This window comes from Bufo bufo, chromosome 5 (genome assembly GCF_905171765.1).
Source record: "Bufo bufo chromosome 5, aBufBuf1.1, whole genome shotgun sequence".
Taxonomy (NCBI): domain Eukaryota; kingdom Metazoa; phylum Chordata; class Amphibia; order Anura; family Bufonidae; genus Bufo; species Bufo bufo.
This window is the reverse complement of record NC_053393.1, coordinates 17,847,590-17,870,532: the sequence shown is the minus strand read 5'-3', so window position 1 is coordinate 17,870,532 and position 22,943 is coordinate 17,847,590. Positions and strand designations below refer to the sequence as shown.

At 42.9% G+C, this 22,943-nt stretch overlaps 1 protein-coding gene across 1 annotated transcript in view; it reads left to right on the top strand.

The window, feature by feature from the left end:
* LOC121001299 (cytochrome P450 2C29-like) overlaps window positions 1–22,943 on the top strand; it is an 83,900-nt gene that overhangs the window by 14,595 nt on the left and 46,362 nt on the right. Inside the window, exons 5-7 of the mRNA XM_040432297.1 lie at window positions 3,116–3,276; window positions 6,148–6,321; window positions 13,275–13,416. Of these exons, the coding sequence (XP_040288231.1) occupies window positions 3,116–3,276; window positions 6,148–6,321; window positions 13,275–13,416 (477 nt within the window). The remainder of the gene's footprint in view (window positions 1–3,115; window positions 3,277–6,147; window positions 6,322–13,274; window positions 13,417–22,943) is intronic.

The following is a 22,943-nucleotide window of genomic DNA, read 5'->3' as shown; positions in this document are numbered from 1 at the left end:
TCATCCAATAAGACAGAATTCATGGTTCTCAGGTACCATGAGGAACATGTTGGTTCTTTCATGTGGCCTTTTCTTGCTAATAATAATATATTTTTCATGTTCTTCTCTGAAATGCTTTCTGTTGGTGATAATCACTAGATATAACCACATTATTAATTTAAAGTGACAAATTGTGAGTGGTGAGGGTCCTCCCTCTGGGATCCTAAACAATCCAGTAAATGAATGGACTCTGTGCTAGGGTATGTCATATATCTTCTATATAAAAATAATCTTCATATAAAAGAGAGGATGAAAAAAAATATGTATGTATAAAAAGAAAAATTATATGATCCTTCGGGCGGGCATAAACGCCTCTAAGTTCTTTTTTTATCGAGTATCTTAATTTGATTTGTGCAAGCAGTGAAACTAATAAACAATTGTATATGCAATATATACAGTACAGACCAAAAGTTTGGACACACCTTCTCATTCAAAGAGTTTTCTTTATTTTCATGACTATGAAGGCATCAATACTATGAATTAACACATGTGGAATTATATACATAACAAACAAGTGTGAAACAACTGAAAATAAGTCATATTCTAGGTTCTTCAAAGTAGCCACCTTTTGCTTTGATTACTGCTTTGCACACTCTTGGCATTCTCTTGATGAGCTTTAAGAGGTAGTCCCCTGAAATGGTCTTCCAACAGTCTTGAAGGAGTTCCCAGAGATGCTTAGCACTTGTTGGCCCTTTTGCCTTCACTCTGCGGTCCAGCTCACCCCAAACCATCTCGATTGGGTTCAGGTCCGGTGACTGTGGAGGCCAGGTCATCTGGCGCAGCACCCCATCACTCTCCTTCATGGTCAAATAGACCTTACTTTCAAAGTTTTCCCAATTTTCCGGCTGACTGACCTTCATTTCTTAAAGTAATGATGGCCACTTGTTTTTCTTTACTTAGCTGCTTTTTTCTTGCCATAATACAAAATCTAACAGTCTATTCAGTAGGACTATCAGCTGTGTATCCACCTGACTTCTCCTCAATGCCACTGATGGGCCCAACCCCATTTATAAGGCAAGAAATCCCACTTATTAAACCTGACAGGGCACACCTGTGAAGTGAAAACCATTTCAGAGGACTACCTCTTGAAGCTCATCAAGAGAATGCCAAGAGTGTGCAAAGCAGTAATCAAAGTAAAAGGTGGCTAATTTGAAGAACCTAGAATATGACATATTTTCAGTTGTTTCACACTTGTTTGTTATGTATATAATTCCACATGTGTTAATTCATAGTTTTGATGCCTTCAGTGTGAATCTACAATTTTCATAGTCATGAAAATAAAGAAAACTCTTTGAATGAGAAGGTGTGTCCAAACTTTTGGTCTGTACTGTATATATATATATATATATATATATATATATATATATATATATATAATCGTTTACTATAAAACAAAGAATATAAAATCAATACAGATGCAAAATATATGATAAAGTTACAAAATAATACCCAAACACGCCACACGGTGGTGCTAACACACCCCTATCTCACCAGTACAGTATAACTTAGTGATTTATGACAACCAGTGTCATACCTTTAACAAACAGACTCATATACCAAGAGAAACTTAGGGGGACTCTTGGCTATATACCGAGAGAAATATCTTATTAATATCATGAGCAGTAAACACAATATACGTTACCGGGTCAAAGGTAGACAGAGTTCAGACGGGACCAGTTCTCAAGAAAAATAATCCAAGTTTCTTATGGTAAAGTTTTCTTTTTGAGTTTTTCTTTTGGTCTTGATTGAATGAATCGATGGATGGATGGATCCAGGGATCTCCCCTTGATGTTCTGCACACAAGTAATTATTCCCCACCTTATCTAAGAATCATCCCCTTTAGATTAGGGATTTCAAATCAGGTAAGGTGCGTGTATTCGCATGCTAATAATACAATGATGTCATATTAACCCTTGACATGATATAAAACAAATGATAAAATAATATAATATTGTCCATCTGCCTCCAGATGGCACTGTGGTACTGCAGATGAATATTACAACCTTAAATATTAATTCTAAATACCTAATAATACGTTCACCTGACCTTCTTAACCTTTTTAATATACATCATTGAGGAAGGTCTTTTCCTGACACTTTTAATTACCTATAACCTAGACTTGTTGGAGTCACCAACTTTTTGAATATATGTTAACTTGATAACATATATGTAACAGCCTTGATACTCGCCATCGGAACTTGTATATTTTACATATCTACATCCATGAATAACTATCATTTTGAAATAACATTTAACTCTTCTCAGAAATCCACTTAACAGAAACTTACTTCAGTGTTTCTGTATCTTCTACAGGATACATTCTAAATTATACATACATGGTATAATATATATATATATATATATATATATATATATATATATATATAAAAATTGATACATTGTTACACATAGACAACACATTATATGAATTATTGGTTAAAATGTGTTGTAAACTAAATATACCATACAGAAATATATATAATATAATTATGAATATATGAATTGAGCAGGTGTGCCTCAAGGATATGAATTCTTATCTCGTCATGGCTTATCCATGAAACAACCTTGTTCCCTTCAGACAGACATGTTTGAGGAAGCTAGTGTACTCCCCATAGATAAACCCATATCTTTAGCAATAACTTTAAAATATAATATCCGTTCATATTCACAATTTTTTTTTTTTATAAACTGAACTTGCCATGAACTCATCTTGTCCTCTTCAGCCACATAACAGAACTTTGGTTCAGGCTGATTTCACTCTTAAAGGCAATGAGCATTCATTTTGGCTATAATATCATTAGATAATATTGTATAGGTATGAAAATGCACAACAGGTAGTGCTATGTCCCCTTTTAGGCATACGTAGCAGCATGGACAGGTCCATGCTGCGCCACTATGGACAGAGGGGTCTGGGGAACAGGAACTGTGCAAGGAAAGACCATGAACACAAAGCTAAACCAGCACTGCAGCCTCTTCATTCTCAAGGTCGTCTACACTCCTCTAATAAGGAAGGTTCCTAATATTCAGTAGAGGGTAATGCTCCGGTCTCAGTATGTCTTTCTCTCTCCTTCTGCAGGAAAACCCGTCAACCCGACAATGCTCATGGCCAGCGCTGTGGGAAACATCATCAGTTCTGTGCTGTTCGGGGAGCACTTTGATTACCAGGATGAGAAGCTGCATGAGCTTCTTTCATCGACATCCAGACATATTAAAGGGATTTTATCTCCACTAAGCACGGTTGTTAATCATTTTACTTTGTTTTTATTTTTGGCATTTTCTTCAAATTATTGGAATTCTTCATAGTTAAATGGGAACTGTAACTTTACATGTTTTATAATGTGATGCTTTTATAAGATGAGATAAGATATCAATAGAAGAGGCTCCTCTTGGCTGGTCTAGACCACCAAGGATGATAGTCTGTACTGTCTTAGATGTCCATGGATGGAAACATAACCCTCTTCTCTTCCCCAAAACACAAAGGATGCTAATATTAAGCTCCTCAATACCCCAAACCACCAGGGATGATATAATTAACTCCGTCTATGCCCTATACAGTCAGGTCCATAAATATTGGGGCATGGACACAATTCTAACATTTTTGGCTCTATACACCACCACAATGGATTTGAAATGAAATGATCAAGATGTGCTTTAACTGCAGACTGTCAGCTTTAATTTGAGGGTATTTACATCCAAATCAGGTGAACGGTGTAGGAATTACAACAGTTAGCATATGTGCCTCCCACTTGTTAAGGGACCAAAAGTAATGGGACAGAATAATAAATCAAACTTTCACTTTTTAATACTTGGTTGCAAATCCTTTGCAGTCAATTACAGCCTGAAGTCTGGAACACATAGACATCACCAGACACTGGGTTTCATCCCTGGTGATTCTCTGCCAGGCCTCTACTGCAACTGTCTTCAGTTCCTGCTTGTTCTTGGGGCATTTTCCCTTCAATTTTGTCTTCAGCAAGTGAAATGCATGCTCAATCGGATTCAGGTCAGGTGATTGACTTGGCCATTGCACAACATTCCACTTCTTTCTCTTAAAAAACTCTTTGGTTGCTTTTGCAGTATGCTTTGGGTCATTGTCCATCTACACTGTGAAGCGCTGTCCAATGAGTACTGAAGCATTTGGTTGAATATGAGCAGATAATATTGCCCAAAACACTTCAGAATTCATCCTGCTGCTTTTGTCAGCAGTCACATCATCAATAAATACAAGAAAACCAGTTCCATTGGCAGCCATACATGCCCACGCATGACACTACCACCACCATGCTTCACTGATGAGGTAGTATGCTTAGGATCATGAGTTCCTTTCCTTCTCCATACTCTTCTCTTCCCATCACTCTGGTACAAGTTGATCTTGGTCTCATCTGTCCATAGGATGTTGTTTCAGAACTGTGAAGGTTTTTTTAGATGTCGTTTGGCAAACTCTAATCTGGCCTTCCTGTTTTTGAGGCTCACCAACATCTTGTGGTGAACCCTCTGTATTCACTCTGGTAAAGTCTTCTCTTGATTGTTGACTTTGACACACATACACCTACCTCCTGGAGAGGGTTCTTGATCTGGCCAACTGTTGTGAAGGGTGTTTTCTTCACCAGGGAAATAATTCCTCGGTCATCCACCACAGTTGTTTTCCATGATCTTCCGGGTCTTTTGGTGTTGCTGAGCTCACCGGTGCATTCCTTCTTTTTAAGAATGTTCCAAACAGTTGTTTTGGCAAGGCCTAATGTTTTTGCTATCTCTCTAATGGGTTTGTTGTGTTTTTTCAGCCTAATGATGGCTTGCTTCACTGATGGTGACAGCTCTTTGGATCTCATCTTGAGAGTTGACAGAAACAGATTCCAAATGCAAATAGCACACTTGAAATGAACTCTGGACCTTTTATCTGCTCATTGTAGTTGGGATAATGAGGGAATAACACACACCTGGCCATGGGACAGCTGAGAAGCCAATCGTCCCATTACTTTTGGTTCCTTAACAAGTGGGAGGCACATATGCAAACTGTTGTAATTCCTACACCGTTCACCTGATTTGGATGTAAATACCCTCAAATTAAAGCTGACAGTCTGCAGGTAAAGCACATCTTGTTTGTTTCATTTCAAATCCATTGTGGTGGTGTATAGAGCCAAAAATGTTAGAATTGTGTCCATGTCCCAATATTTATGGACCTGACTGTATCACCACAGATGCTCCTTCTAGAACCAGGGACCACAGCGGTAGCCTCTTCTCTGGCCCAAACCTCAGGGATGTCACCAATTAACGGCCCTAGCTCATTATGGCTACTTATTTTGTGCTGTATATCAAAATTTATTCACCACTGTTTTGGTATTCCCAGTTTAGGCTACTTTCACACTCGCGTTTTGGCTTTCCGTTTCTGAGATCCGTTCAGGGCTCTCGCAAGCGGTCCAATACGGATCATTTTTGCACTAATGCATTCTTAATGGAAAAGGATCCGCTCAGAATGCATCAGTCTCCATTCCGCTCTGGAGGCGGACACCAATTTTGCTGTCTACTTGACAAAACTGAGCCAAACGGATCTATCCTGGCACACAATGTAAGTCAATGGGGACGGATCAGTTTACTCTGACTCAATCTGGCACTTTAGAAAATGAATCCGTCTCCCATTGACTTTCAATGGAGTTCATGACGGATACGTCTTGACTATGTTACAGATAATAAAAACGGATCCGTTCATGAGGGATGCATGTGGTTATATTATTGTAACTGATCTGTTTTTGCAGATCCATGACGGATCCGCCCAAAACACGAGTGTGAAAGTAGCCTTAGATGAACAGTTTAGTCTTTTGGTCTTACTGTCTGCTCACTATTTACAAAGGCTTAGAAGGAACATTTTTAAAAGACTTGAAAAAGCCTTACTCCTCTTACAAGGAAAATGTAATCCAGAATTATGTTGCATTGGTGATCCCACCTAAGTTGATTGTTGCTGAGACCACACCTGGGTCCTTTCTGTAACGTCTGACCCCCATACGCATTAGTCCTGATTGTTCCTGGGAAGTTTTTATCTCTTATTCTCACTTTTTTGTGGTCCTACTGTATTTAACCTCTATGTTCATCTTTTTCTTCCTGGCCTCTCTACAGCTCTGCAATATTTTGCCAATTCTTCTGAAGTTCCCGATCATCAGGCAAAAAGTCTTCAAAGAAAGTAAATTTCTGCAGAGGTTTGCGACAAAATATATAAAGCAACATAAAGAAACTTTGAATCCGGAGGCACCGAGGGATTTCATAGACTATTACTTGCTGAAGATAAAAGAGGTAATGAAGATGGAACCTACTAAATGGTACTTGATTCATTTCACTGGAATCTAGTTACAGAATGTATTGTCCCCTAGAGCTGTATTCGCCATTGTGCAGATTTCAGAGCTGGAATTTTTAAGCTTTCTCTACATTACCTTTGTCTGGTGATACAACATGTCTTCCCTCACTATGATCTCCCCCTTAAACCTAACCTGATTGAAGTAGCCAGGCCCATCTTTCTGCTCAACCTCTACACTGCTCCCTCCAGCTTATACCAATATTCACTATAAAAAACAATTTAAACTTTTCAGTCTTATCCACAATGATCTTCACAGTGCTGCACCACCCCATATCTCCTCACTAGTCTCTGCCTACTACCCTACAGTCATGACCAAAAGTTTTGAGACTGACACAAATTTGGGTTTTCACAAAGTTTGCTGCTTCAGTGTTTTTGGATCTTTTTGTCAGATGTTTTATGGCACACTGAAGTACAGATATAAGCTTTTCATAATTTTTTTCATTGGTATTTACAAAGTGTTTTTCTGCAGCTCTTCCTTACATGCTGGATATCAGATTCTGGGCCAAATACTGCCTTATGGCAACCCATTATTTCTAATCCATGCTTGAAGTTTATCAGAAAATTCAGTGTTTTTGTTAATCCACCCGCTTTTTGTGGACTGACCACAGGTTCTCAACTGGATTGAGATCTGAGGAGTATTCTGGCCATGGACCCAATATTTCATTGTTTTGTTCATCAAGCCACTTAGTTCTCAGTTTTGCCTTGGGACATGGTCTCTATCAAAAAAAGCGTTGCTCATCACCACATTGCTTCTGGATGGTCGGAAGAAATTGCTCCTGAATGGTCTGAAGAAATTGCTCCTGAATGGTCTAAAGAAATGGCTCCTTGATGGTTGAGATGTTGTTCCTAACTGGTCCGAATAAGTTGCTCTTAGATGGTTAGGAGAAGTTGCTCCTGGAGGAGGTTTTGATACCATTCTGTATTGTCAATGTTCTTAGGAAATACTTTGAGTGAGCCCACTCTCTTGGATGAGAAGCAACTCTACACATGAATGGTCTCAAGATGCTCTATGAAATTGCTTTTCAGTATATAGAAACATCTAACAAAAATATCCAAAAGCACAGAAGCAGCAAACGTTTTGAAAAACAAAATTTGTCAGCCTCGAAACTTAGCCATGACTGTACCTGTTGTCTCAGTTCTCCCAATGATTTACAACTAATATCATCCATAATGTGTACCACCGACTCCTGTCTCTAGCTGGGAAGTCAGGTTAATTCCAAATATCCACAGGTTTAGGCCTTCCCTGAAAACAGTTTAAGCTGGTCTATCACATTCCCTAATTAGAGAAGAATCTGATCCCTTTATCCCACATTCCATGCATTCAAAGGACTTCATATCTGTACACACAGATACTGACTGGTTCATGCGGGTTTATGTGTGTTTAGTATACTGATGGCTGGATCAAAGTACAACAAGCACTGTTTTACTTTTATTCTTGTAGATTTATGGCATTATTGATTTTTTGGTTCTCTGATTTTGTCTGTAGCTGTTCCTGCTGAATTGTAAAGTGCTGAAGAATATGTTGGCTCCATATAAACATTATTATTATTATTAGTTGCTTTCTGGGAAGAGTCAGGAGAAGCTAACAGCCTGTATTATATTTCAGAGCTGCCCTCACTATTCTGCAGGTTATCGGTAAACTTGTGGACAGACGCTAGGAGAGAACAAGGAGTTAGGGCTCTTTTATATGGGCAGATTATCGGTGTAATTATAGAGAATGAACCCTCCTACAAGAGCTCAGCCCTGATAACGGCCTCCAGTAATTGTGCCAATCCTTCAAGAAATGGGTTGATACGTGTTTAACAGGTGATGCAGTCATTTTATGGAGCTGATAAAATAATTTGTCTGCAACACATTCTTCTGTATAAAAAATGATTTTCTGCTGACAATTAAACAGTATGGGGACAAATGATCATAGTTACGATCATTCATCCCCATACCACATGTATAAGCGAACAATGATTGGAAAGGAATGGTTTGTTCCCAATCATTTCCCTGCGTATGAGCCCTACTGAGGGGGAGCTGGTGTGAGCTCTGCTTGTTCAGATGCTGTGTATATACAGGAGTCCGGCATGAAGTCAGGACATGGACAGATCATTTCTATCACCGTAAAGCCTCATTCACATGTCAGTGTTTTGGTCAGTGATTTCCACCAGTGATTGTGAGCCAAATCCAGGAGTGGAGTCTCCACAGACATAAAGTATAGGGAAAAGATCTGCACCTGTTCTGTGTTTAGAGCTGCACCTGGTTTGGCTTATAATCACTGATGGGAATCACTGACCGAACACTGACTGTGTGAGGCATAAGAATGATTATAAACCAACATATAACCTCTGTCTGTTCCATCCTCACATTGTCCATGATGATCTGAAGAAACAATCTTAGGGCTCTTTCACACTTGCGTTCTTTTCTTCCGGCATAGAGTTCCGTCGTCGGGGCTCTATGCCGGAAGAATCCTGATCAGTTTTATCCTAATGCATTCTGAATGGAGAGAAATCCGTTCAGGATGCATCAGGATGTCTTCAGTTCCGGACCGGAACGTTTTTTGGCCGGAGAAAATACCGCAGCATGCTGTGCTTTTTGCTCCGGCCAAAAATCCTGAACACTTGCCGCAAGGCCGGATCCGGAATTAATGCCCATTGAAAGGCATTAATCCGGATCCGGCCTTAAGCTAAACGTTGTTTCGGCGCATTACCGGATCGGACGTTTAGCTTTTTCTGAATGGTTACCATGGCTGCAAGGACGCTAAAGTCCTGGCAGCCATGGTAAAGTGTAGTGGGGAGCGGGGGAGCAGTATACTTACCGTCCGTGCGGCTCCCCGGGCGCTCCAGAGTGACGTCAGGGCGCCCCACGCGCATGGATGACGTGATCACATGGATCACGTCATCCATGCGCATGGGGCGCTCTGACGTCATTCTGGAGCGCCCCGGGAGCCGCACGGACTGTAAGTATACCGCTCCCCCGCTCCCCGCTCCTACTATGGCAACCAGGACTTTAATAGCGTCCTGGCTGCCATAGTAACACTGAACGCATTTTGAAGACGGATCCGTCTTCAAATGCTTTCAGTTCACTTGCGTTTTTCCGGATCCGGCGGGCACCTCCGGCAAATGGAGTGCACGACGGATCCGGACAACGCAAGTGTGAAAGAGGCCTTAGCCCAGTGGTCCATGGTTTGCCTGACCCTAAAAAAAAATCTGCAGTTGCAAGAAAAAGTAAGTGATCCCTTTGGATTGACCTGGATTTCTGCATTGATTACAAATAAAATGTGGTCTGATTTTTATTTAAATAACAAATAAAGACAATCTAACTAAACTAATAAGACACAAACACTTCTACCAGTCATGTTTTTTACTAAGCAATTTGAGCAGAAATCCACAGTTCAGAAAGAAACTGTAATTAAACCCTTCATTTAATTAATCTGTAGAGGGTGCTTTACAAGTAATCACCTTCACCAAATGTGTACACAATATTGAGGACCAATTTTTGGACCATTCCTCCTCTGCAAATGTGGTTCAGTTCATCAGTGCACAACCATCTTCAGATCATAGCACCTCCACAGGGTTAAGGTCAGGACTCTCCAGGTCTTGTCACAGAAACTCTATAGGGTTAAGGCCAGCGTTCTCACTGACTTTTCTAAAACACAAAATTTCTTCTTTTTCCACCATTTAGATGAAGAGTGTACTTTAGGTCATTGTCTTGTATCTCTCAACGTCTCTTCAGCTTGAGGTGATGAACTGTATTTATAAACCAAATAGCATAGAGTTCCTGATGTAAAGCTGTTTCTATGCTAGCGCATGACAAGTCCCCAAAGGTCTCTGCGATCACAACTTGCATTCAAATATCCACTACAATGGGACTCGGAGCACTGATTCCAAGACAGTGATTCTGCTTGCATGCTGTGCTGCGCTTCAAGATATTTGGGAAGCAGTGCCTGGCGTCCGCATGTGGTGAGATCATTCACATAAAACCTAAAAAAAAACATTTATGCTCCGAGTTCCATTGTAGTGGATAGGTGATGCATTGCTGCTTTTAAATTTTCCTAAATTTTTGCTAATCTCTCAGTGGAATATTTTCCAAGAATCATCCAGCTGATAGCTACAAAAACAATTTGCGGCCCATCGCTCGTTTTGTCTTAAGTGTTTCAAACAGATGAACGGAGGTTTTGTGGGTCTTTTGCCGTTACCCTTGTCAGGTCTTTCAGGATTGCCCGATGATCCCCTTGGAGTGATTGTAACAGGAAGCCCCACTCCTGAGGAGAAGAGCAACAGTCCTGTACTTTTGTAGATAGTCTGTCTGTCTAAGTCTTTAGCGATGCCTTTGTAGCCTCTCACAGGTCCATGTCCATGCATTTCTAAAACAAGTCTTCTAAGGTCTTTTGAAAATTGTTTCTTCAAGACACAGATCGCAATAACTAATCTTTCTTGAGAAGAACAGTTTTTTCTCAGAAACCAGGTTTTATATGTCTTATGACCGGAAAACCCACATTTCCAATGTGAACTCCTCACCTGTAGTGGCGTCGCTAGGGGGGGGGGCGAGGGGGGGCAATCGCCCCCCCCCTATGTTGTCCTTTGCCCCCCCGCTGATTCCCCCAGGTGAATACTAATGAGCGCTTCCATTATGGAAGCGCTCATTAGAACCGAGAGACCAGGAAGTGGTGAACGCTCTGTACTCACCACTTCCTGGTCCTCGGCTGTCGGCTGTGCAGGGCGCTCTGTGACCTCACGCTGTGCGCGCCAGTTCAGAGCACAGAGTCGACTGAGGAGAGGCAGGCGGCGTCCAGGAGCAGGAGAGGTAAGTGATTTTTTATTTTAGAAACTATGTGGCTGCTGGGGGCATAAGGGGGCTATTGGGCTAATGATGAGGCATGGGGGCTAATGGAGAGGCATATGGGGGCTAATGATGAGACATATGGGGGCTAATGATGAGGCATATGGGGGCTAATGGAGAGGCATATGGGGGCTAATGATGAGGCATATAGGGGCTAATGGAGAGGCATATGGGGGCTAATGGAGAGGCATATGGGGCGAATGGAGAGGCATATGGGGGCTAATGGAGAGGCATATGGGGGCTAATGGAGAGGCATATGGGGGCTAATGGAGAGGCATATGGGGGCTAATGATGAGGCATATGGGGGCTAATGGAGAGGCATATGGGGGCTAATGATGAGGCATATGGGGGCTAATGATGAGGCATATGGGGGCTAATGATGAGAGGCATATGGGGGCTAATGATGAGAGGCATATGGGGGCTAATGATGAGAGGCATATGGGGGCTAATGATTGATTAGAGGCATATGGGGGCTAATGATGAGAGGCATATGGGGGCTAATAATGAGAGGCATATGGGGGCTAATGATGAGAGGCATATGGGGGCTAATGATGAGAGGCATATGGGGGCTAATGATTGATTAGAGGCATATGGGGGCTAATGATGAGAGGCATATGGGGGCTAATGATGAGGCATATGGGGGCTAATGATGAGGCATATGGGGGCTAATGATGAGGCATATGGGGGCTAATGATGAGGCATATGGGGGCTAATGATGAGAGGCATATGGGGGCTAATGATGAGAGGCATATGGGGGCTAATGATGAGAGGCATATGGGGGCTAATGATGAGAGGCATATGGGGGCTAATGATGAGGCATATGGGGGCTAATGATGAGGCATATGGGGGCTAATGATGAGAGGCATATGGGGGCTAATGATGAGGCATATGGGGGCTAATGATTGATTAGAGGCATATGGGGGCTAATGATTAGAGGCAGCATATGGGGGCTAATGATGAGAGGCAGCATATGGGGGCTAATGATGAGAGGCAGCATATGGGGGCTAATGATGAGAGGCAGCATATGGGGGCTAATGATGAGAGGCAGCATATGGGGGCTAATAAGAGGCATAATAACAGTGTCATCCACAGATGCCCCCATAACAGTGTGTCTTCCACAGATCCACCATAACAGTGCGCCTGCGCACTGATGAGAGACAGAAAGAAGGGGAAAGAATCCGCGGAAGCGATCAGAGGACGGCTCAGCAGACGACTGAATGGCTTCTTTTGTAAGTAAATAGTTTTATTATAAATGTATCCCTGCAGACCGCAATTCTCTCATATTTTGTAATCTTATTTATATATACTTATTTTGTTTTTGCCCCCCCATTTTTGACTGTGGTATCTTTGTGCCCCCCCTATATATTGTTCCTAGAGTCGCCACTGCTCACCTGAAACACCTTTCCTAATTAGTTCTTGGAGAAATGGTTAGTACACAGGTTGACTTACTGTACTTTTTCTTCTTACACTGTGGATCCTCCTTACCCAATGAACACTAGAACCCTACTAGTGTCTGTTAGAGGTTACAGGTATCACCAGTGATGTACAGCTAATTGTTGGTTCCACCTGACTTACCAAGGTTTCAGGTTTCAGGCGGCTATTAGCAATTAGCAGTAAATTGTGAGCGCGGCTGCTACTGCTAATGCCCATGTAGTACCACCATTGGGGTACGGCCCCAGGTACCCTAAAGAATCTGCACCAAATAGAGTGGATTTTGCTGTAAAAATTATCATGGATATGATGCATTATTGCAGCAAATGTAAAATTCACACCTCATGTCATGTTAGGTGCAAATTCCACTCTCCGCAGTGCATGGGTCAGATCTTCTGTGCCCAACTCCCATGATACATGTGGCCATAACTGTAGTGTTTTTACCTGGATTTGGTTGGATTGAGCTTGTCTATAAATGTGACTTCATTTTATTAAACATCAATGCAGAAATTAAGGCAATTGGATAAGGGTTCACTTACTTTTTCTTGTACGTGTAATCTGTCACCAACACTACAATGAAGACATGTCCAGTATAATCACCACATACCTGACTGAATGTTCTTTGCTTCCTCAGGTGGAACATGAGATGGATCCAGATATCTGTGATACCAGTCTCCTCATGATGGTTATAGGACTTTTAGCGGCAGGAACTGAGACGACGGCTTCTACCCTAAAATTCAGCTTGGTGCTCCTGGCCCATTATCCGGAGGTGCAAGGTATGGACGTCACTGACCCTGTACTCTGAACTTCTTTGGATATGAACTAACCACAAGTGAAATAAATGGTGGTTGGTATATGGACTACTAGTGGTGGCACAATACATATAAAATGGCCTCCTGCTGTTTGTGATGATTTACTTATGAGGAAGGGGGCATATGGTATATGGAGGGGGCTTCATCTGAGCTGTGCCATGTTGCTGGCCATTTTCTGCTGTTTGGATTTAGTTATCACACTAGCGGCACGGACCTCCGGCAGGCTGTTCCGTCAGGTGAACAGTCTGTCGGATCCGTCCTGCCGCTAGTGAACGTGTTCCCCCGGACTGCCGCTCCGTCCACATTGACTATAATGGGGGCGGGGCGGAGTTCCGGCAGAGGCACGGCAGCACACGGCGAGAGGCTGCCGGAATAAATGTCGGACATGTTGTAGTTTTATTCCGGCAGCCTCTTGCCGTGCGCTGCCGTGCCTCCGCCCCCATTATAGTCAATGGGGACGGAGCGGCAGTCCGGGGGCGCACGTTCACTAGGGGCAGGACAGATCCGACAGACTGTTCATCCGACAGAACAGCCTGCCGGAGGTCCGTGCCGCTAGTGTGAAAGTAGATTGAGTGCAGATTATCTTTTCAGACAGAAATAAATTCTTCTAATGATATAAGTCTTCGAATGAGCTTTTATGCAGATTTCCGAGCATTCTGTGGGACCCCAGAGGTGGCTCTTACTAGTTGATGATGAACCACAAGGGTTCCAGTAAGAAATGCATGTTATCTGTGTTGCCCTTTATCTTGTAAAATATTGGTGTCAGTAAAAATGAACCGGAGACAACATGGCAGAGGCTGGGCTGAGCTGGAGGTCAGCGTGGATGTCTCGCCATCAGCTTCTTTACACGAGCTCCGAGAGGATAAATGGAAGGACAGGGAAATCTTATGGCCAGATAAGGGAAAGACACTGTGGAGAGAGAGAGAGAGAGAGAGAGACAGAGACAGAGAGAGACAGAGAGAGAGAGACAGAGAGAGAGAGACAGAGACAGAGAGAGAGAGACAGAGACAGAGAGAGAGAGACAGAGACAGAGAGACAGAGAGAGACAGAGAGAGAGAGACAGAGACAGAGACAGAGGGACGGACAGCACTAGTGTGAGCTCGAAGATGCTGCCGATTCCCGTGTCTTGCTATCAGTAGAAGTGAGTGGCACCAGCCATAAAGGAGCACCACCTCAGGATCTCAAAACGGAGGAGACAGCTTAGCACAACAGAGGAGTAGAGGCAAGAGCTGGGACTGGCGAGGGTCTGCCTAGGCCCTGCATCCTGATGCCATACGATCAGGCTCCACACTATGGAAATCTGCAGATCAGTTTAGAACATATATCTCCACAAAGGCCATTTTTGAGAAAGCAACGATTATTTTCTGAAATGCAAAAAGTACTCCAAGAATGCTACATTCAGTTCTATGGGGCTTCTGAGAACAGCCAAGCCAGTGTGCATGCTGGGAGTTGTAGTTTAACGACAGCGGGAGTAGCAGAGGTTGCTGACCCCGGGCCTAGTGTGACAATACAAACAGATATTACTTATTCTGTACTGATGCACTGTATATACACCGGGACACCACCAGCATGATATTGAGTACAGCTTTGAGAACCTGGTCTTCAGACAGATACTACAGGGGGAAATTTATCAAACTGGTGTAAAGTAGAACTGGCTCAGTTGCCCATAGCAACCAATCAGATCCCACCTTTCGTTTTTCACAGCAACTTTGGAAAATGAAAGGCGGAATCTGATTGGTTGCCATGCGCAACTAAGTCAGTTCTACTTTACACCAGTCTGATAAATCTTCCCCTTAGTATCTTAAATATATTGTCAGTATTTAAAGAAGAAGGAAATAGAGACCCTCGTGCTGCATGGAGTTGTCTTAAAGACTTAACCAACTTGGGAGGATGCGAGGTGCAAAAAAGACCCAACCCCTCTTAGACGGCTGTACTCCCCGCATCCACTGAACAGATATAGATCCTTAGGATTCCACGCAGAACAGACCAATTTAGCGCTGACATGGGACACTCTAAAAGCATTTCTTCACGGGTCCCTGCATTCTAGCATATCTCACATTAAAAAAGACACCAAACGTCAAGAAACAGAACTGGGGTCACAGTGCAACACATTGAGACAACAAAATATTCAGCATCTGACTGAATTTAATAGAAATGCTTGGCTTCAAGCAGGCAGGAAATATCTTACGATCCCTAAAGACAAAGCAGATAGGAAATTATTTATTTCTGAAACGGGCAGCATTTGAACTAGGGAATCAGTCAGCTAAAATTTTGGCCCAACTGATCCGTCACAACTCACCATCTACAACGATACTATCGTTAAGAGATTCTGCAGGTCAGACAATTAACACGCAACAAACTATCCTTCAAACCTTCACACCATTCTACCGAGAGCTACAGTATATAGAACCAGCATCACAACTTGAGAAATAGAGATAAGTGGTTATCTGGAAAGCATAGCTCACAGCAGAACAAAGTATGCAATTAGACCATCAATTAGCCTAGAAGAAATTACGCAAGCCATATCAGATCTCAATAATGGGAAGTCACCTGGGCCTGATGGGCTTCCTAAGGAAGTCTGTGCCAAACACACAAAGGAACTAGCTCCGCAACTACTGGCCACCCTCCATGCAGCTCTGGAAACAGGACAATTTCTGGAGTCATTCATGGAAGCAACCATTATTTTATTACTTAAACCAGATAAAGACCCCCTAGAATGCAGTTCATATAGACCCATTGCATTGCTGAATGTAGATTATAAAATCCTAACTAGGGTACTGGCCACGCGACTAAACCAGGTAATCCTGTCACTGGTGGACCAGGACCAGACAGGATTCATGCCGGGAAAATCTAGCACAGAAAATATTAGAAGAGTTCAAGTAGTCCCACAATTAGGATATGCATTGTACGCTGAATGGGCATTGCTGAATTGTATTGTGAATAGGAATATAAAACATAACATTTACTAGATCATTTAAAATAAATACCACTTGGTGAGAAACATCAAAGACATACACCTCCACTATAGCATAAAGGTAAATAAAGGGTGGATCTTACCACGTTTGGTGGGTTCCACGGCCTGTGGAGGATGGTTCAGGTGATCGATGGAAAACCGGAACCTGTGGGACCAAGGTGCTGATGTCTATAGGCAATATGGCACTCCTATACAACCCTGTTATGTCTTTCCTACCTATATAGAGGTGGGGGGCTGTTTGAGCAACTGCCTAGCACACATGGAGCACCCGCCCCGACAGGGGCGACCCCATACCGATCCTGTCCCTCAGTATGGGCCTTGTGCTATACTTAGCCCTAATTACAAAGCCCTACATGCCATGTTTCGGTCCTAGACTCCAGACCTCATCAGGGGACTTCACAGAAGTATTCAGGGATAACTAGAAACAAATTAACAAACACACACTAAATATAGGTCACATATAAAACTGAGTGTCCAATGTTGATAAATTGGGTTCTAACTCAGGTTACTTACTGAAAGAAGATCGTTTTAGCCTCCTACTTTCAATCCGGATATATAATGAATCGTATCCGAGCCTTAGCATGAGAAGTGTCCCGTGTAAGTGCTGTGTCTCACCTCAAACAGTGGCGATTTGGGTGAGCAATTTGTGGTTATTGCTCACCTCCTTATATTACCCTACTTCCTAGTGGGTGTACGCCCCCCTGATTACCCAACTCACCTGTCCATAGCGGTCACAGCATCTGTGATTAGCTGTGGAACGCACGCCGCTCGCGTGCGTTCCACCGGACCGGAAGTTGGCATCACATGGTGCGGGCTAACCGGAAGTGAGGTAAGGACCTGCTTGCAAGCGTCGCCTGTTACATGGCAACCACTGAATCACAGCCCTAACGCCGCAAATGATAACTTGCAAGCTATTTTATTCTTGCTGAATCGGAATGTGGATATTTAACTGGCAGGATATCCAAATACATGCCCCGGCACCCGCCGCAATTGTGGCAGTAAACCAAGGGGAAAATTCTTCTCTGCTACAAATAGCAGTGTTTTATTAAGTGACATCTACCTGTTCATTAACCCCATCATGCCCAGCATACTCAGTCACTGGAGCATGTGCGCATATAGGGTAATTTGAACAACCAGATATCATCACTATGGTTATAACATGGCCCTCATTCTTGCATATAATATGAGAATATGTCACACAATATATATGTGTGGCACAAAGTCATATAAAGCAGCTGTAATTCTGTTGCTCGTTTGGACCGGAGGGGTGGACTGTCTTGAGATAGAAAATCCATTTTGCTTCACATTGAAGGACTCTCCTATCCAAATCCCCGCGTCTAATGCCCGGCTTGATTTTTTCAATACCCATGAAGGAAAGACAATCAAGTCTTCCATCATGTTCAGTATTCACATGTCTCGACACTGGTGTATCTCTATCATTTTTAATGTCACCGACATGTTCTCCTATCCTCCTCCTTAATTCTCTGATTGTCTTTCCAACGTATTCTTTTCCGCAAATGCATGTAATTTTGTAGATTACTCCCATACTTCTGCAATTGATAAAATCACTTACAGTGTATGTTTTACCCGTGTTATTGCTCCTAAATGTTTTCGCCTTGGTCATAAAGGGGCACGCCACGCATCCTCCACATTTGTGGTTACCACTAATCCCTCTCTCAAGCCATGTTTTTTTGGATGCTGCTGGTATATGGTGGCTATGTACCACAAGGTCACGGATGCTTCTACCGCGCCTGTAGGTGATGCTGGGGTGCTCCTTTATGACCTTGCAAATATTACGGTCCATCCGTAGTACATGCCAGTGTCTCGAAATAATGTCTCTAACTGCAGAAGAGCAGCCATTATACGTACTAATGAGACGGATCTCTCTATCTTCCTTACTTCCATCATTCGTGGGACCTCTTTTCGGGGGGTGAGAAGTGACACTCTATCGCTACCTAGGGCATTCTGGTATGCTGTGTGTCAATACACCTGCCGGGTAGCCCCGATCCAAAAATCGAGTTCTCAGATCTTTGGCCTGTGTGACAAAATCCGAGCGTTTGGAGCAATTCCTCCTTAATTGCAGGTATTGACCCCGCGGTATTCCCTTCCTGAGGGGGTATGGATGACTACTTTCCCACCTCAGGAGAGAATTAGTGGAGGTAGGTTTACGGTAGATTGTAGTTTCCAACCGACCACTCGGATTTATGCCCATGCAAATATCCAAAAATGGAAGTTGGGATGGGTGGCATTCTGATGTAAAGTGTAGGCCTATCTCGTTCTTGTTTAATAGTTGGTCCCAACCAGAGAAGGTCTCCATACTCCCTTTCCAGATGACAAACACGTCGTCTATAAAGCGTGCCCACTTTTGAACACACTGCAGTTCTACCATAGACTCATCTTTGAATACTATGGTATTCTCCCACCAGCCCGGGAACAGATTTTCATACGATGGGGCACAGGGGCTCCCCATCGCAGTGCCCCTGAGCTGGTGGTAGAATTGCCCATTAAATAGGAAATAATTCCTAGTCAATGAGAACTCAAGTAGTTCAAGTACAAAATCACTGTGGGCCTGGAAGTGTCTTCCTCTTGTAGATAAAAAATATGATACTGCATACAAACCCCACTTGTGTGGGATGGAGGAGTATAGTGCCTCCACATCTACACTTCCTAGTATGCAGCCCTCATCAAGATGGATCCCTTCCAATTGCCTAAGGAGATCACCCGTGTCCTTGACATGGGAGGAGAGGGAGAGACCAAATGGGCCAGGATTCTATCTATGTATATTCCCAGGTTTTGACTAAGGCTATCCACCCCCGATACTATTGGTCGCCCTTTAAGGGGCACACAGCCTTTGTGAACCTTCGGGAGGCTATAAAACGTAGCAATTTGTGGACACTGGGGATACAGGAAATCGTATTCTTCCTGATTGATTAATTTAGCAAATTTTGCTTTATCTAAAATGCTTTTTAGTTCTTTTTTATAAGCCAGAGTAGGGTCCACATGAAGGATTTCATAGCAATCACGAGGGGTCAGTAAGTTCTCACACATTGATTCATAGGCCTTTGTACTCAAGATGACGGTGTTACCACCTTTGTCCGATGGTTTAATAACAATGTTTTTGTTTTTGGACAAATTGTCCAATCCACACAATTCATCTTGAGTACAATTGTTTGGTGCTGAGTACAAATGGGTAGTCTCCAGGTCGGTGCTAACCAATTTTAGGAACACATCCACACAATTAGTCTCACCTGTGGGGGGTATCCTTTTGCTCTTATTCTTTAAACATGAAAAGGGTCCCTCACCTGGAGCCGGTTCATTAGCAGTAGTTAAACTTTGTAAGAGTTTCACATCTGCTACCATGTCCACAGGGACACCCATCTCTATCCTTTGTTTCTTCTCTAAATTACAGAAGTGCTTGTACCACCGCAATTTCCGTGCAAAGAGGTGCAAGTCCACTGTGGTTTTAAAAGGATTATATTTAGACGTTGGGACAAAGGAGAGACCCCTTTCAAGGACCTTTGTTTCCGTATTTGTTAAGGTATGGGATGATAGATTGATTATTTTTGGGCCGGTATGGTTCCCGCTCCCTGAGGTTGCTGTTGTACTCGATTCCTTAGGGGATAAGTCGAGCTCTGGTCTAAAAAACCTTGTCCTCCTCTATTATAGGAGCCTCCCCGGTTTTGGTTTCTTCTACCTCGGCCTCTACCTTTTATTTATATTTTTTTGGTTCCCTGTGTTCTTTATCTGATTCTGACTGATCTGTTTCTGTTGATGAAAAGTCAGTATCTTTTTCAGTTAACCTCCTTCTATCAAATGTTTGTACATATACTTTATTTTCCTTAAAATCGGCTAGATCCCGGTTAAATTGTTTGTGTTTACGCTCTTTGAGGTGGTATTAAAATTTGCCTAAAGATGTCTGGAGTTGTTTCTCCTTTGTCCCAAAGTCCGTCTCCTGTGAAAAGGACTGAGTAATAGCAATTTGGTCTCGTAATTTAGTGTCCAGATTAATCAGGGTCTGCCTTTCCTGCTCAATTAGCAGTCTCATGAACCTCAGCAAACTATTAGTGGCCTCCAGCTCCCATTTACTCATAAGGGAGGTATTTCTACACCGAGTTGCTGGGGTCAAATTAATTCGTAAACCCCGTGGGACAATATTGTTTTCCAGATAGTGTTCCAAACTTTGTACTTCCCACCAAGATACTATCTGCTCTTTATACACCTTGTACTCAAGATGAACTGTGTGGATTGGACAATTTGTCCAAAAACAAAAACATTGTTATTAAACCATCGGACAAAGGTGGTAACACTGTCATCTTGAGTACAAAGGCCTATGAATCAATGTGTGAGAACTTACTGGCCCCTCGTGATTGCTATGAAATCCTTCATGTGGACCCTACTGTGGCTTATAAAAAAGAACTAAAAAGCATTTTAGATAAAGCAAAATTTGCTAAATTAATCAATCAGGAAGAATACGATTTCCTGTATCCCCAGTGTCCACAAATTGCTACGTTTTATAGCCTCCCGAAGGTTCACAAAGGCTGTGTGCCCCTTAAAGGGCGACCAATAGTATCGGGGGTGGATAGCCTTAGTCAAAACCTGGGAATATACATAGATAGAATCCTGGCCCCTTTTGTCCTCTCCCTCTCCTCCCATGTCAAGGACACGGGTGATCTCCTTAGACAACTGGAAGGTATCCATCTTAATGAGGGCTGCATACTAGGAAGTGTAGATGTGGAGGCACTATACTCCTCCATCCCACACAAGTGGGGTTTGTATGCAGTATCATATTTTTTATCTACAAGAGGAAGACACTTCCAGGCCCACAGTGATTTTGTACTTGAACTACTTGAGTTCTCATTGACTAGGAATTATTTCCTATTTAATGGGCAATTCTACCACCAGCTCAGGGGCACTGCGATGGGGAGCCCCTGTGCCCCATCGTATGAAAATCTGTTCCTGGGCTGGTGGGAGAATACCATAGTATTCAAAGATGAGTCTATGGTAGAACTGCAGTGTGTTCAAAAGTGGGCACGCTTCATAGACGACGTGTTTGTCATCTGGAAAGGGAGTATGGAGACCTTCTCTGGTTGGGTCCAACTATTAAACAAGAACGAGATAGGCCTACACTTTACATCAGAATGCCACCCATCCCAACTTCCATTTTTGGATATTTGCGTGGGCATAAATCCGAGTGGTCTGTTGAAACTACAACCTACCGTAAACCTACCTCCACTAATTCTCTCCTGAGGTGGGAAAGTAGTCATCCATACCCCCTCAGGAAGGGAATACCGCGGGGTCAATATCTGCGATTAAGGAGGAATTGCTCCAAACGCTCAGATTTTGTCACACAGGCCAAAGATCTGAGAACTCGATTTTTGGATCGGGGCTACCCGGCAGGTGTATTGACACCAGCATACCAGAATGCCCTAGGTAGCGATAGAGTGTCACTTCTCACCCCCCCCCCCCCGAAAAGAGGTCCCCACGAATGATGGAAGTAAGGAAGATAGAGAGATCCGTCTCATTAGTACGTATAATGGCTGCTCTTCTGCAGTTAGAGACATTATTTCGAGACACTGGCATGTACTACGGATGGACCGTGATATTTGCAAGGTCATAAAGGAGCACCCCAGCATCACCTACAGGCGCGGTAGAAGCATCCGTGACCTTGTGGTACATAGCCACCATATACCAGCAGCATCCAAAAAAACATGGCTTGAGAGAGGGATTAGTGGTAACCACAAATGTGGAGGATGCGTGGCGTGCCCCTTTATGACCAAGGCGAAAACATTTAGGAGCAATAACACGGGTAAAACATACACTGTAAGTGATTTTATCAATTGCAGAAGTATGGGAGTAATCTACAAAATTACATGCATTTGCGGAAAAGAATACGTTGGAAAGACAATCAGAGAATTAAGGAGGAGGATAGGAGAACATGTCGGTGACATTAAAAATGATAGTAATACACCAGTGTCGAGACATGTGAATGCTGAACATGATGGAAGACTTGATTGTCTTTCCTTCATGAGTATTGAAAATATTCAAGCCGGGCATTAGACGCGGGGATTTGGATAGGAGAGTCCTTCAATGTGAAGCAAAACGGATTTTCTATCTCAAGACAGTCCACCCCTCCGGTCCAAACGAGCAACAGAATTACAGCTGCTTTATATGACTTTGTGCCACACATATATATTGTGTGACATATTCTCATATTATATGCAAGAATGAGGGCCATGTTATAACCATAGTGATGATATCTGGTTGTTCAAATTACCCTATATGCGCACATGCTCCAGTGACTGAGTATGCTGGGCATGATGGGGTTAATGAACAGGTAGATGTCACTTAATAAAACACTGCTATTTGTAGCAGAGAAGAATTTTCCCCTTGGTTTACTGCCACAATTGCGGCGGGTGCCGGGGCATGTATTTGGATATCCTGCCAGTTAAATATCCACATTGCGATTCATCAAGAATAAAATAGCTTGCAAGTTATCATTTGCGGCGTTAGGGCTGTG